The sequence below is a fragment of the Paroedura picta genome, chromosome 14 (genome assembly GCF_049243985.1).
Source record: "Paroedura picta isolate Pp20150507F chromosome 14, Ppicta_v3.0, whole genome shotgun sequence".
Classification (NCBI taxonomy): Eukaryota; Metazoa; Chordata; class Lepidosauria; order Squamata; family Gekkonidae; genus Paroedura; species Paroedura picta.
The window spans coordinates 21990547-22004918 of record NC_135382.1 but is presented as its reverse complement, the minus strand read 5'-3'; the positions used below and the strand labels follow the sequence as shown (position 1 = coordinate 22004918).

At 45.4% G+C, this 14372-nt stretch overlaps 1 protein-coding gene across 1 annotated transcript in view; it reads left to right on the top strand.

Annotated features, from left to right (window-relative positions):
- GLG1 (golgi glycoprotein 1) overlaps positions 1-14372 on the top strand; it is a 73197-nt gene that overhangs the window by 36411 nt on the left and 22414 nt on the right. Inside the window, exons 4-12 of the mRNA XM_077310557.1 lie at positions 1132-1347; positions 2235-2438; positions 2906-2977; positions 3888-4071; positions 8091-8305; positions 10064-10185; positions 10560-10661; positions 11277-11430; positions 12190-12327. Of these exons, the coding sequence (XP_077166672.1) occupies positions 1132-1347; positions 2235-2438; positions 2906-2977; positions 3888-4071; positions 8091-8305; positions 10064-10185; positions 10560-10661; positions 11277-11430; positions 12190-12327 (1407 nt within the window). The remainder of the gene's footprint in view (positions 1-1131; positions 1348-2234; positions 2439-2905; positions 2978-3887; positions 4072-8090; positions 8306-10063; positions 10186-10559; positions 10662-11276; positions 11431-12189; positions 12328-14372) is intronic.

Sequence of the window (14372 nt, the reverse complement as noted above, 5' to 3'; positions counted from 1 at the left end):
GTAATGTGGTGGGAAATTATCATCAGTTGGCCACAATTGATATCTGCTGTTCCTTGGAAAGCAGTACATATTGGAAACCAGCATGCACTCCCTGAAGCTTACTAAACAGGTGAGGCCCAACAGATTTTCGCAGCTCCAAGCCACTGTCTGGGGGAGAGCCCCTTCAGTCTCTGTGGTGATGGCCAGTGAATTGATCTTGAGTGTTCAGAGGCCTGTCTGTTCGCTGTCTGTGGTGCCAAATCCTTCTCCCCTTCTCCTAATGGCAGAGCTGTCATTACAGTTTCTTCTACTGGGCAGTCACAACCCATGCCTACATGTATGGAGGAAGTGTTGTCTTCTGTCCTAATTGTCAGGGGAGCCTCTCTCTGGGAAGATGGACTGATGGCTACTATTATGCGTAACTACCTATCCTGACTATTGGTTCCCTTGTGTATATCCAAAGCTGATCTCGGAAGCTCATTCATATTGTCTTTAACGAGAAGATCTTTATGGGGGAAAGTGCACACTGCCCTGTATTCTCTGTTTAATCTGCTTCATGCATTTCTTCTCACACAGGCTTGCTATAGTATTGAACTATAGCTGACATCTTGTTCACACTGTAGATCTTCTTTGGGGAAGGGGGACTGGTCAACAACATTGTAGTCTTGGTTAGGGCCGGCTGTATGTTCTTTCATAGCTGTCTGAAGGGTAGTGGGCTAAGCTGAAGATTGCTTTCAAAACCCTGAATGATGCAAGGCCCCGGCTGCTTTTGCAACTTGCATTCATACAGTCTCAATGTGATGATTGTCCTTAGACACAGTCTTCTGCCTGGAAGCTTCAGCAATCCCGCAGGCCCAGTTTAGATAATGTACTTCCCAGCATAGAACTTGCCTATTCCAGTTGGTCATCTCTGCCTTTCCAAGTACAATCAGCATTGAGTGAACCAACCACATTTTTATGTTTCCCTTTCATAGCTTTTCCAACCCTTTTCTAGTCTTAAATTAAGAACTTTTTTGGGGGGTGGGGGTTAGTGTCCTAACTAGAAAAAGATCCTGAGTGCTAGAAATGGGAGAGAGCAGCGCATGTCTCAGGTTCTCTACAAATGCTGGCTGACTGAGAAATCCCACTTCTAACACACGCCTCCTTGTACAGATCAAAGAGTGTGCCGATGAGATTGATGGGAAAGGCTACCTGGTGTCCTGCTTGGTAGATCACAGAGGAAACATCACCGAATACCAGTGCCACCAGTACATCACCAAAATGACAGCAATAATTTTCAGCGACTACCGCCTGATCTGTGGTTTTATGGATGACTGTAGGACTGATATTAACAACCTGAAGTGTGGCAGCATTCGACCTGCGGAAAAGGTGAGCTGTAACAAAGTGTGGTGGGCTTCAGGTCCCTTGCATGGATGGCCTCACTGAAGTCAAGTAGGGATCCTCCAGTCAAAGCCAGTTGGCGAGAGGAGGGTAGCCACATTCTGTGGCCTGCATTTCAAATTCATGAATTGGGGGGTTATCACCTGGGGGTTATCACTGCAACATGACAGAGGAACGCCTCAGAATGAAGATGGAGTTTGGTCTGCAAGGGCATCTCAGTGTCAGTCTTATGGGTGTAGGGGGTGTCCTAAATGTAGGCTTATACCATAATAGAGGGTCAGCTGTGTGTTCAGCTACAAAATCAAGTGCTTTGCCTGTTCCTGTTGGATTGTAGTTGTTTTAAAATTTGTTCTGGATTTCCTTTCTGCAGTCCCTTCCCTTCCCAGTTCTACAGCTGCTTAATTCTGTTCCTTGTATCTGGCAATTTTCTGGCTATTGTTGCTTGTGACTCGTGATGTTTCGTTAGAGGGGATGGAAACGACCTTCTCTAAATGGGAATGACCTTCTTTAAGTGGCTAACAAACATCATTTTAAAATTGCATTAAAATAGAGTACACAATAAATAGCAAGGTGCATCTCTGAGGAGAGAGAGGACGGTAAAGGAGTGGGCATGAGCAGCTGGCTCCCAGCTCTTTATTGGCAGCTGGACTTTCACCCGGTCAGCTGCTGTCAGTATGCCATCAAGCCTCTTGCACACTGGAGTATATTGATATGTCCATTTCTCTGTGTGTGCATGCATGCAGCACTAAATATGAATGCATTTTGGCATATTCCCTAAACTGGTGTGCTTTCAGCTCTTTTCGTACATCTCCTGGAATGATGGATAGCAAGAACTGAATTTTCTATTTGGGGATAACATCTTTCTCTGCATTTAGGATGCCCATTCTCAAGGCGAAGTGGTGGCCTGCTTGGAGAAAGGCCTGGTGAAAGAGGCAGAGGAGAACGATCCCCGAATGACCGTATCGGACCAATGCAAGAAAGCAATTCTCCGTGTGGCTGAGCTCTCATCCGATGACTTCCATTTGGATCGGCACCTTTATTTTGCATGCCGGGACGATCGTGAACGGTTCTGTGAAAACGTGAGTCGTTTCTCGACCTCCACTACTCCCAGGCAGGGTCTGGCACACCCTTCCTTTTTGAGCGAGAGTAACATAGCTCTGTGAACAGAACAAGGACCAGTCAAATTAAGATTAAGATACAAGCATAATTTCTCAAATACACAATGTAAATGATTTAATCTAAAGTACTGTACAAGCAGTCTTGCAATCTCCATTTTGAAATCCACATTGAGTTAGTGTTGAATTACTTTTACCGGGGCTGCAGTTCAACCCCAGTTTTTAACTTTTGTGTAGACTAGAGAGACTTGGGTTCAAAGCTAGGCCATGGAATTCATTGGGTGACCTCAGGGCAAATAACTTCCTTTTTTGTGGGTTTGCTGTGTGGATAAAACACTTGGTGTAGACTGCTGTGAACTCCTTGGAACACTTACATGGTAGGTCACATAATGGTCAGTGTCTCACCATATTGTTGTTGTTCTGTTCCTTAGACTCAGGCCGGAGAAGGCAGGGTATACAAGTGCCTCTTTAATCACAAGTTTGAAGACGCTATGAGTGAAAAGGTAGGCAAGCATTCATACAATGAAAAGTTGGATTTATGTGTTTCTTGCTCCAGTTGATAGGTATAGTTGCTTGCTTTGGATCCATTGAAGGGAGAAAATGTGATCTAAATCAGGGGTAGTCAACCTGTGGCCCTCCAGGTGTTCATGGACTACAATTCCCATGAGCCCCTGCCAGTGTTTGCTAGCAGGGGGCTCGTGGGAATTGTAGTCCATGAACATCTGGAGGGCCACAGGTTTACCTCTGATCTAAATGACCAAATGTCAGTTTCCACTCAACGTTATCTGCTCACCCTTTTGCCCACATTTGATTTTGGGCAGCTTTATTCATGTGTTAGTGTTTCCCTGGCTGCTGCTATTGTTTTGACTACTGTAACAGTTTTTTAAAGTACTAGTCTTTTTGGGGATGAGCTATAAATATTTAAATAAAGATTTTCCGAGGAAGGCAATATTCTACAGAAAACAGAAACAAGGCTTCTTGATCCTGGGTGGTGAGAGACCAATAGGAATGGACAGACTTTGGGGCTGTTGTCATAAATAAGGAGCAAGTTGAAAGGACGTTGCTGGTGCCAAGGAGTGCAATGATTCTGTTTTCATCCCTTCTCTCTCCCCCACCCCTCCTCATTGTCATGGCTTTCCAGAAGCAGTGTAATGTTTCCACAGACAAATATATGTCCTAGGTTTCATACACCACTAGAAATGTGTTAAGTTTCCATCTATGGCTTGTCTTCAAAAATTCAAGTCCCATGGCTGCTTACAGTTCCACTCCTTTACCCAGACAGGTAGAGCTAATGTCTTGGGTGACCAAGAGGGAGTTGTGTATGTGAGTTGTGCATGCTCCTCATATGGGAGTTGTATATGCTTCTCAATGAGAAGTAGCCCCGCTCACCAACACTTTGCTTGTTCTCTCCAGTGCCGCGACGCGTTAACAACCCGGCAAAAACTGATTGCACAGGACTACAAAGTTAGTTATTCTCTAGCAAAGTCTTGTAAAAGTGACCTCAAGAAGTACCGGTGCAATGTAGAGAACCTTCCACGTTCCCGAGAGGCCCGGCTCTCCTACCTGCTGATGTGTTTAGAATCTGCAGTACACAGAGGTAAGGCCCACCTTTCCTCCCTTTACCTGTATTTATTTGCTAAAGTCCTTGTCAAGCATGAATTTAGCCTGTGCCATCAGTAGGCTGATGACACCCAGCTTTATCTCCTAATGGACAGCCTGCCCAGACACCCCCCCAGAAACGTTTGCCAGTTGTTTGGAAGCAGTGGCAGCTTAGATCAAGCAGAGCTGTCTGAAACTCAACTCCTCCCAAGTTGGAGGTCCTATGACTGGGTAGAAAAGGGCCAGGAGAGGAAGCATGCTTGCCTTGCCTAGTTTGCATTCAGCTTACAGCAGAACCTTCTGCTAAGAATTTAGACGTGATTCTTGATGCCTCCCTATCTGTGGAGACTCAGGTCAATAAAGTAGCTCAGCTGGCATTTTACCATCTCTAATAGGATAAGCTACTAGGACCCTACCTGGCACCAGAACACATAGCCACGTTGATCCAAGCAATGTTCACCTCCATGTTAGACTTCTGTAACTTGCTCTGTGCAGGCCTACCCTTGTCGTTGACCCAGAAGTTGCAACTGGTTTAGAATGCAGCAGCACAAGTCTTCACAAAAACATCTTGGAGGGCCCATATTAGGCCTTGTCTGATTATACCCCCCGAAGAGTACTTTGTTTGACCAATTTGAACTGACCAATTTGAACCAGGGCCATTGCCTTTTCAGTCCTGCCTCTCTCTCTCTCTCTCTCTCTCTCTCTCTCTCCCCCCCCCCCCCCACTGGTGGAATAAGCACCCAGAAAAGCTGTAGGGCCCTACAGGAACTTCCTCAGTTCTGAAGGAGCTGCAAAATGGAGCTCCTCCACCAGGCTTTTGGTTGGGGTCAGTAAACGACTAGATGGCATCATCTAAAGGGGCCCTCTCTAAGAGCAACTCACCCCTGGGTGATGGGAAAAAGCAGAAACCGAGACTTCTGGCTGATGTGGATTTGATTTTAACTATTTTAGACATTTAATTATTTTGTTTTTAAATTATGTTAACTGCCCCAAGCCAGTAATACTGGGAAGGGTGGTATAGAAATGTAATTATAAATGAATAAATAAAATAATGCCTTTTGCTATAGCTGACTTCTTTGAGAAAAGGGGGAATGCTTGTAGAGTACATTATTGCAATTTGCATGTGTGCACCCTGCCTTGAGACTAAATTATCAAAGCAAAAATTAGCTCGTTTTTGAGGTCCGCGTATTTATGATGCTACTTGGTGCCTTGCTCTTGAAGGTACAGTTGTTTTAGATCTTCTCTAAGGGAGGGAGGGAATGCTGATAGTCTGAATAAAATGACCCTTGGGCGTCAGTATTTTTATTTGTCATCCCTAAAAGTCTGTCGATGCATGCTGAACAGTTCCTGTCCCCTGCAGATACACCTGGTTTATTCCTCTTCTTCAGGCAGCGGCTCTTTCCTCCCCACTCTCAGGCTGCATCTTTGCTTGTGTGGGGTTGGGTGTAGCAGGCGAGACACAAGAAATACTGTGTGTCCTGGGGGCCAGTGTGCCATGTGTCAGGAGGCTGTGCATATTTTGTCTGGAAATTCCATAGCGAGACCTTGGTCTCATTCTCTCTCCGGCTAGCATCGGTCTGGGCTGAACTGCTTCCTGGTTGCTCCTGCTCAACAAAAATAATGAAAAGTTCCCCAAGCATAAGAAACTAAAATATCAAGGAGAATGCTGCTAGTTTCCTGTGTTGTGCAGGGAGTATTTTTATGTGGAGCAGTTTCTCATTGAGTTGAGCCCCCATGTGCTGTCTGTAGCAATGCAAGCCATGTGCAGGTTTTTACCATATCCTTGCAAACTTTTAGGTCTCGTTGTGCATTGTATTTTTCATGTATACTTTTTGTATACTGGAAAAATCACAAAAATATCCACTGAAAGAGCATATCCAGCACAGTCTCCGCACTTCATTGTTTTTAGGTATCCCAAGGGACATGTGAGGTGGTTTACCAGTACTGTGACTGTTCACCACAGGGATCTGTTTCATTTCCAGTCTTGGAATGGCACGTGGCATGTACTCCTGTAAATAATTTCCAGAAACCAGTTATGCTGCAGGAGTTTCATTTTGCAAGTTGTGGTCAAGGCAGTGACCTTATGGTCTATAAAATGTCATTTGGTTAGTATTTGCAGAAAGGTAATAGAGTTACCCTTCCATTTCATATGCCATGCTTGGAATGCTGCTTCACATGGGCAGTGCTGTGGGAACCTGCCCTGTAAGCTGGTTCTGCCTGCCTGGAAGGTGTTGTGGTCCTGTGCTAGATAATAGTCCTGTGTTAGACATTTGTAACCTGCTGTGAGCTGTTTGGGAGCAGCGGGTAAGAAGTCTAATAATTAATTAATGCTAGCTAATCTGTTGCTTTTCAAATACCAGTTTTGTAGAATGCAGTACTGTTGGCTAAGATGAACAACAGTTCTCTCTCTGGGAGAAGGGCTTGTCCATCAGCTTACTAGAAATAGCTCTTGGTTGGCAGGTGTGATGCCCACTCCTGTTAAATAAGTTGGGTGACCTTGGGGAAAAACAATGAGGCTTTTGGAGGGGAAGCAAAGCTTCTTCTCTGTCTACTTGCTGGAAGCTCATCATGTTCCATCTGACACCCTGTGATCTCAACAATCCTCCTTTCAGGTTGTGTGTTTCTCTTCCCTCCCCCCTTCCCTAGCAGTGCCCTCGAGGTATCATTAAACTGATAGGCAACCAGTGATCCAGATAGATCCTTGCCTTAACTGTGGATACGTCTGTTAAACTACTGCCGTAGGCAGTCTCTCTGAATCCAAGTCACTGCCATCGCTCCACCGCAAAGAAGAATCAGTCTAGAAATCCCTGGCTGCTTTATAGACATCAGTCTTCCTAGCAGTGGTGTGGGGTGCCCCCACTGTCACTGTGGGTTAGGAAACATTTGTACTGATGGGCGGAGTGTCTACTGCAACACTGTAAAATGCCAGTTAAACTTCTCTTCTTGTACAAATCAGAGCAGCCAAGTTGTGCAATGCAAATATATGGTGCACATTAAGGAAAGAGTGCCTTTTTTGCATGATTCTGCTAATGCACCCCTAATCCTGAGCTAGGGATGAGAAGCTGTGCATGCCATGGATATCTTGTGCCTGAACTCCATTCTAGTAGCTTTTCTGTCTTTCCTTACTTCAAACATGGGGAAAAAATTCAAAACTGGAGCTTGCAGAAAGCACAGCCAGCACGAATGCATTGTGGAGGCACAGCCCTCCATTTCAGCCTGCCACACTGTATAGCAGTGTGTGAAAGAGAGAGGTGCTCAAAATAAGAGGCCAAAGGCATAGGTGCCAGGGTTGTTTACCCTTGTCATTCGTCCCTCAGTTCTGAAATTGTTGGAGAAAACAAAACCCCACTCGAATATCACACCAGGATTAAACTGTTTAATATATGGATGTGCATAGAATTTGGATGATATGCCGCGCAAGTCGCTCTTAAGCTCAGAATAGCAGTACATGGAATATATGCCTAGAGACATACAATTTCAGGGGAAAGAGGTTTTTATTTTGTTCGTTTTCATTGGGGGAAAATAGAAATTTGGGGGAAATTGTAATATATAAAATTATTATTTTTAATCAAGCTTTAATTTTGCTACATTAACAACAACAAAAATACATACTTTATGACTTGGTGTGGTATATACAATAGTACTATTAGTTGAATTTACAGAATTTGAAAGCATTTGTGCCTTTATTTTCTGCAAGCAGAATCACCGAAATATCCAGGATTTAAGAGCTGCAAACCGCTGACCGCTGTCTTAGCACATGTATCTTCATGTTTACCACCGAGGTCTGGACTAAATATTATATATACCAGGCATGCTGCCTGCTTGAGTTTGTTCAGGGAACTCTATTGTGAAGCGCCACAGGAGTCCAAGTTAGATTGACTGCAGTGTAGGGGGAGGGAGGGGATTGAGCTCCACCCCTTCCCCATGTGTCATTTTCCCATCCCAAGGGTGCACAAACACCTCTGGCCATTTGGGGTCTGATGCCTTATAACTAGAACCTCTTGTGACTTGTTACAGGTCGGCAAGTGAGTAGTGAATGCCAGGGGGAAATGCTGGATTACCGGCGCATGTTGATGGAGGATTTCTCACTGAGTCCAGAGATCATCCTAGGCTGCCGCAGTGAGATTGAGCACCACTGCTCAGGGCTGCATCGGAAAGGCCGCACTCTGCACTGCCTGATGAAAGTCGTGCGAGGAGAGAAGGGGAACGTGGGAGCCAACTGCCAGCAGTCGGTAAGGTGGAGGTGGTGGGGATGGGGGTAGCAGGGAGACTTTCCCTGTTGTTCTTCAGCCCCCCACAATTCATGATGAGTTCAGTTCTCTTTAAAATGAGGCCCAGCTTTTACGTGTCCAGAGCAGAATGAAAATAGTCTGGGTTCAGCAAGAGATTTCAAGATTTATAAAATTATAACCCTGCTCTGCCCAGTGTTCTTGGCCTGTGCTCCATTCAGTGATATGCAACTTGGACAAGGCAGCATTGAGGCTTTGTGGAGGGCTTCTGTAAGTGTCTCTTAGCCATAACAACTAGATAGAACCTTTTAAGTTTAAAGGCAGTAGGGTGGATCCAGCAATTCTCCAATGGAAGAGCCACTTACATGGGGGGGGGGGCTCCATAGGCTTGAAGAAGTCTTTATGATTTGCTCACTGGAGGTAGAATTGACCCCCGTGTGCCTGTGGATAACTTTTGCATCTTCAGAACCCTGTCTGTGAGCTACCAGAGACTGCTGGTTGCAGCTGAAAACAAGAGTGCGGAACTAGATGGACTTTGGTCTGATTTAGCAAGGCAGTTAGCTCCTAAGGCAACCAGTAGAGCAAGGTGACCTGCGTTTGATTTAATATTACTGAATACAATTGATTTGCCGCCCCCTTGGATAATTTGGCCTCTGTGCTGGCGTCTGGAAGTGTGTTGCATGTGCTCTAAATGCTAGTGCCATTTTAGGGTGTGCCACCAACACCACTAACTTGGTGTTTACAAGAAAGAGGGGTGACGTCTGCTAGCAGGTATGGATTGTAAAGGAGCTTTTTTGCACTTTTAATCTTAAAGATTTGTGTGTGATGCTGATGGGCCTGGCTCATTCAGTGCTGCAGGCTGGACATTCTGACCTGACTTCAGCCTTTTGACCTAATCTCACATTACTTCCTCTTGAAGAGAACCAGAAAAACTTGTTCTGGATAGATTTATGGCATGCAGCTGGTAAGAGAAAACCAGCATTCTAGACAGAGGGCGAGAGACAGGCTGACTATTCCTCCTGAATTCTTAAGATTTTTCATAAAGATATACAACAGAAGTTCCCCACTGGTGGAAGAGGGTATACTTGCAAGGGTTCATAAATTAAGCACAAGCAATAATATTGGTGCCTTGCTTGCTTGCTCCTCCAAAATCACAAGGAAAGCCTGGGATTTGTTTAGTTTTTCTCTTAACTAGGCAAAACCTGAAACGGACATGGTTGCCAGGTGGTAGGTTGTAGGCTTCACAAGCAAGCTACTAGTGGTAAGATCTGTGGTTCTTCTGGGGCCAGCACTGGATTAAATAGCGGAACATAATTTTCCCCTTCCCAAAAGCGGAATGGGTATCCTCAGCAAGCAAGGCCTGGAGAAAGCTGGAGAGTTGTTAGCCCCAGAGCAGCTGATTGGCCACTGTGTGAAACAGGATGCTGGACTACGTGAACCACCAGTCTGATCCAGCAGGGCTGCTATTCTGTTACGTTCTTATTCGTTGGCTTAACAGTTGTTAACTTGATTCGGGCTTGTAAGAGAAATTAATTTATCATAGAGTTGTAGAATCTTGCCTCTGTTCTCGTAACAAACCTGCATGGGAATGTATGGAGAACCATTCCCCTTCTGCAGAGGTACCCACTGCCATTAAACATAGGCATAGAGCTCGGCTTGCAGTTCTGCCAATAACAGAATTCAGGAACTCACCCAAAGTGCTCTGCTGTTTAAAAAATTACTAATATTGTAAAATACTCTCTGTCTCCTATCCTCCTCCAGCTTCAAACGCTGATCCAGGAGGCTGACCCTGGCGCTGACTACCGTATCGACAGAGCTTTGAACGAGGCCTGTGAATCAGTGATACAAACCGCCTGCAAACACATCCGTGCTGGAGACCCCATGTAGGTGATGTAGCCAGCCATGTAGTGCTGTGTCTCTTGCTGCAGCTTGTTAAGTGGCATCTCTCTGGATAGGGGATGGAAGGGATGGGCTCAGCATGGGGAAGGAATTGATCTGGATTTATTCATGGTTGATCCTTGTTTCACCGTGCATCTTCACCTTTGGTCATTCAAGCAAGAGGTGGAAAAGCGTGGGCCAGAGGGTAGAGCATTGTCTTTGTGAAAATCCCGTGGCATTGCAACATCCCATTGTTCCTTTTATTTTAATGGACGGTTGTGTCTCCTCTCGTGAGAGGGAGGGTACAATGAGGGTATCGACAGCTGTTCAAGTTCTGAATGTTTCCTTGCTCAGTTTGACTGTCCTGAATCTCCTTTAGGATTCTCTCTTGCCTGATGGAGCACCTGTACACAGAGAAGATGGTGGAGGACTGTGAGCATAGGCTCCTGGAGCTCCAGTACTTTATCTCACGGGACTGGAAGTGAGTGCTGGGCATGTGGGGGAGGTTGCTCTTGCAGGCATTTCAATTACCCTGCTGACTATATGGATACACTTGGGCCAAAGAGGACCTGAATCTACAGGCTCCAGCTCCAGAGTGAGTCTACAGCCTCCCGCTTTTAACAGGGGCTTTTATTTGAGCCATTTTGGTGTAGTGGTTAGGAGTGTGGACTTCTAATCTGGCATGCCAGGTTCAATTCTGCTCTCCCTCACGTGTAACCAGCTGGGTGACACACAGCACTGATAAAACTGTTCTGACCAAGCAGTGATATCGGGGCTCTCTCAGCCTCACCCACCTCACAGGGTGTCTGTTGTGGGGAGAGGAATGGGAAGGTGACTGTAAGCCGCTTTGAGACTCCTTCGGGTAGGGAAAAGCAGCATATAAGAACCAACTCTTCTTCTTCTATTTAGACTTTTAAAAATGCCAGACTGTTTCCTTGGGAAGCGTCATTTGAAATGTGTTCGACTTGCTTCTCTTATGCTTTCCACTTCTTGTTGAAATAGTATATTTCAGGGTGGAGATGACATCTTTGATAGTGGAGAAAGTACATCCCAGAACCAGATGGTGATTTGTATGATCTGTCTCTTTTTAAAATAGATTGGATCCCGTCCTCTACCGCAAGTGCCAGGGAGATGCATCTCGACTTTGTCACACACATGGCTGGAATGAAACAAGTGAGATGATTCCTCCCGGAGCGATCTTCTCTTGCCTGTACAGACATGCCTACCGCACTGAAGAGCAAGGGAGAAGGGTAGGGGCACCAGCCAGCTGTTTTGACAGCTGTTGTTCATCAAAGAATGAAAGTGACTTTGATGGGTTTATCTGTGAAGGGTAAGATCTTGAATATTGCTGGGGCTGATGAGGAACGGAGCTGGTGGCCACGGAATAAGTAGAGATGAGTGCCGCTCCTTCTTTCTACAGGCTGCTTGACGTTCCATGTGAGGTTGCATGTAAACACAAGCTCTCAATGGGATGAAATCAGTTTCCTTGGGTGGGGCAAAGGCTTTGCCAGAATGGTGTGGTGGTTAAAAGTGTCAGGCTCGGGTCTGGGAGATCCAGGTTCAGGTCTCCAGTCTGACACAGAAGCTTTCAGCCTAACCCACTTCACAGGATTGTTATGACAATAAAGTGGATGTGGAGAAGAACAGCATAAATAATTTGGGTTAGGCTATCCTAGTCTGACATTCTGCAGCATGCTGGCAATGTATTCTGTTGCAGATGCATCCTATTTACCTGCTAACCTTAAACAAGATGGCAAGCATGTTCTTTGGTTAAATATTTTAAAGCAGGAGTCTTAAGAGAGGGCAGAGAGAGGAGCAGTGAGTCAAAACCGCATGCCGGGTCAGAAGTAAGGATACAGCAGCAGACATGAGTGGGTGGAGGCCAAGAATAGCATAAAGGAGTTGGCGTCCACGGCTGGCGGAGGGACGGAAAAAAGGTTGTCCCTCCCAGATCCGAGCAGTTGGGAATCCTTCATCTGGAACAAATCTGTACCCTTGGTTTTTGGCAGCTGTCCCGTGAATGTAGAGCAGAAGTACAGCGGATTCTGCACCAGCGTGCCTTGGATGTGAAACTGGACCCAGCTCTCCAGGACAAATGCATGATTGATCTGGGGAAGTGGTGCAGTGAGAAAACGGAGACGGGACAGGTATTCCAGAAATTTGTTTTTTTGCATTTCTTTTCTGGGGAAAGAATGGGGAGGCCCCAATCGCTGACAAATAACATCCCCTTGCACTCGAAAGCTCATGCCTTGAATAAATCTGTGTTGGTTTTAAAGGTGCCACTGGACTCTGATTTTGTTTTGTTGTGCTGCTTCAGACCAACACAGCTACCCACTGGAATCTGTTAGAAGGAAAGAGAGAAAGTGGGTGGGGGAGGTAGTGCAGGAGCATAGGCTAGGAAAGTAATGAGGGAAAAGAGGGAGGAAAACAAGAAAAAAATGCAACCAAGGAAGTTGCAAGGAAGACACATATAGATGAGGAAAAATTAGTTGAAACCTCCCACTAGGTGAACATTATTACAGTGGTTTCTACTTTCTAGCTAAGAATTTGGATTTTAAAGCTGTTACCTTAGATTGAAATTATTGGATGGAAGTAGACTTAAACAGAAGAGTCTTCTAGGTCTGAGATCCTGCTCTTTGGTTCGTTAGCTGTTCAGCTGCCAGCTTCGGAAGAGATTTCAGTTCATTGAGCTTAGACAAAGAACAGTCCCTCCTGTACTTCTTTAATACCTTTGGAGATTTCTCTCAAGAGGACCACAATCAGCAGATCATCTGTGGCCAAAGTAGGGTGAGCGACTTCCTTATGAAGTTCAACTGCAGCGGCCATTTCAGATTTGGCCTGTGCAGCCTTCTTACTTTGACTTGGACCTCCTGCCATCTTGAAACAGTTCAAGGACTGTCTCCATATATATGCCCAAGAGCATAATATACCAAAAAGTATTGCATTGAAGCAAATCCGATAGAGATGCGGGCCGGATATCAGCAGATTGGGCCTGTAGAGACCTGGAGCTTGCTCAGACATGCTATGTACAGGCTCTGCCACATTCCGCCCCCATGAGACTTCCATTAAGATAGTGAGATACAAATCTCATCTAAACAAAATCAGACTCCCGCCCATTACAGACGTTAAATAGCTTTGTTGTTGTTAGGTGCAAAGTCATGTCAGACCCATCGCGACCCCATGGACAATGATCCTCCAGGCCTTCCTGTCCTCTACCATTCCCCAGAGTCAATTTAAGCTCGCATCGGCTGCTTCAGTGACTCCATCCAGCCACCTTATTCTCTGTTGTCCCCTTCTTCTTTTGCCCTCAATCACTCCCAGCATTAGACTCTTCTCCAGGGAGTCCTTCCTTCTCATGAGGTGGCCAAAGTACTTGAGTTTCATCTTCAGGATCTGGCCTTCTAAGGAGCAGTCAGGGCTGATCTCTTCTAGGACTGACCGGTTTGCTCGCCTTGCAGTCCAAGGGACTCGCAAGAGTCTTCTCCAGCACCAGAGTTCAAAAGCCTCAATTCTTTGACGCTCGGCCTTCCTTTAAGTAGCTTAGCATTACTGAATAACGGTCTCTGTATTTTTACTGATTGTATTTGAATTTTATATTGCTGCATTACAATCTTTGCTTCCTGCATTTCATAGCCCCTGAGCCTTGTTCTTTTGTTTTAAAACCTTCTGTGTGGTGAGGATCTACTCAGAGCATCTGAAAAAGTAGACTCCTGTCCTCAAAAGCTGATAGTAGAATGAATTATTTTTAGGTGTCTTGTAGCTCTTTGAAGACTTATATTTCCTTAGTGACAACATAAAAACATTCCTAGGTTAACCTTGTGTGTTAAAAGCTGCTGCAAAAATCTTCCTTTCCTGCCATTCCTGGACATGGCTGGTCCCTCACCTCAGCTCTTCCAGCTGCTTGGTATGAAATGAACTTCTGGTACTTTTCTCCTTGTGATTGGAGGCCTTCATTTCTTTGCACATTTACTGAAAAGACCAGATTACTATAAGATTTGAGTCCCCTGAAATACACACATTTGGCTGCTCTGTTAGGAGGAGGATGCTGGCAGGATGCTGTTTCCGCTGGCTGCAGAGGAAAGGACGCGCAGTAATGGGTTTAAACTACAATGATATAGGCTAGATATCAGGAAAAAAATTTTCACGGTCAGAGTAGTTCAGCAGTGGAATAGGCTGCCTAAGGAGGTGGTGA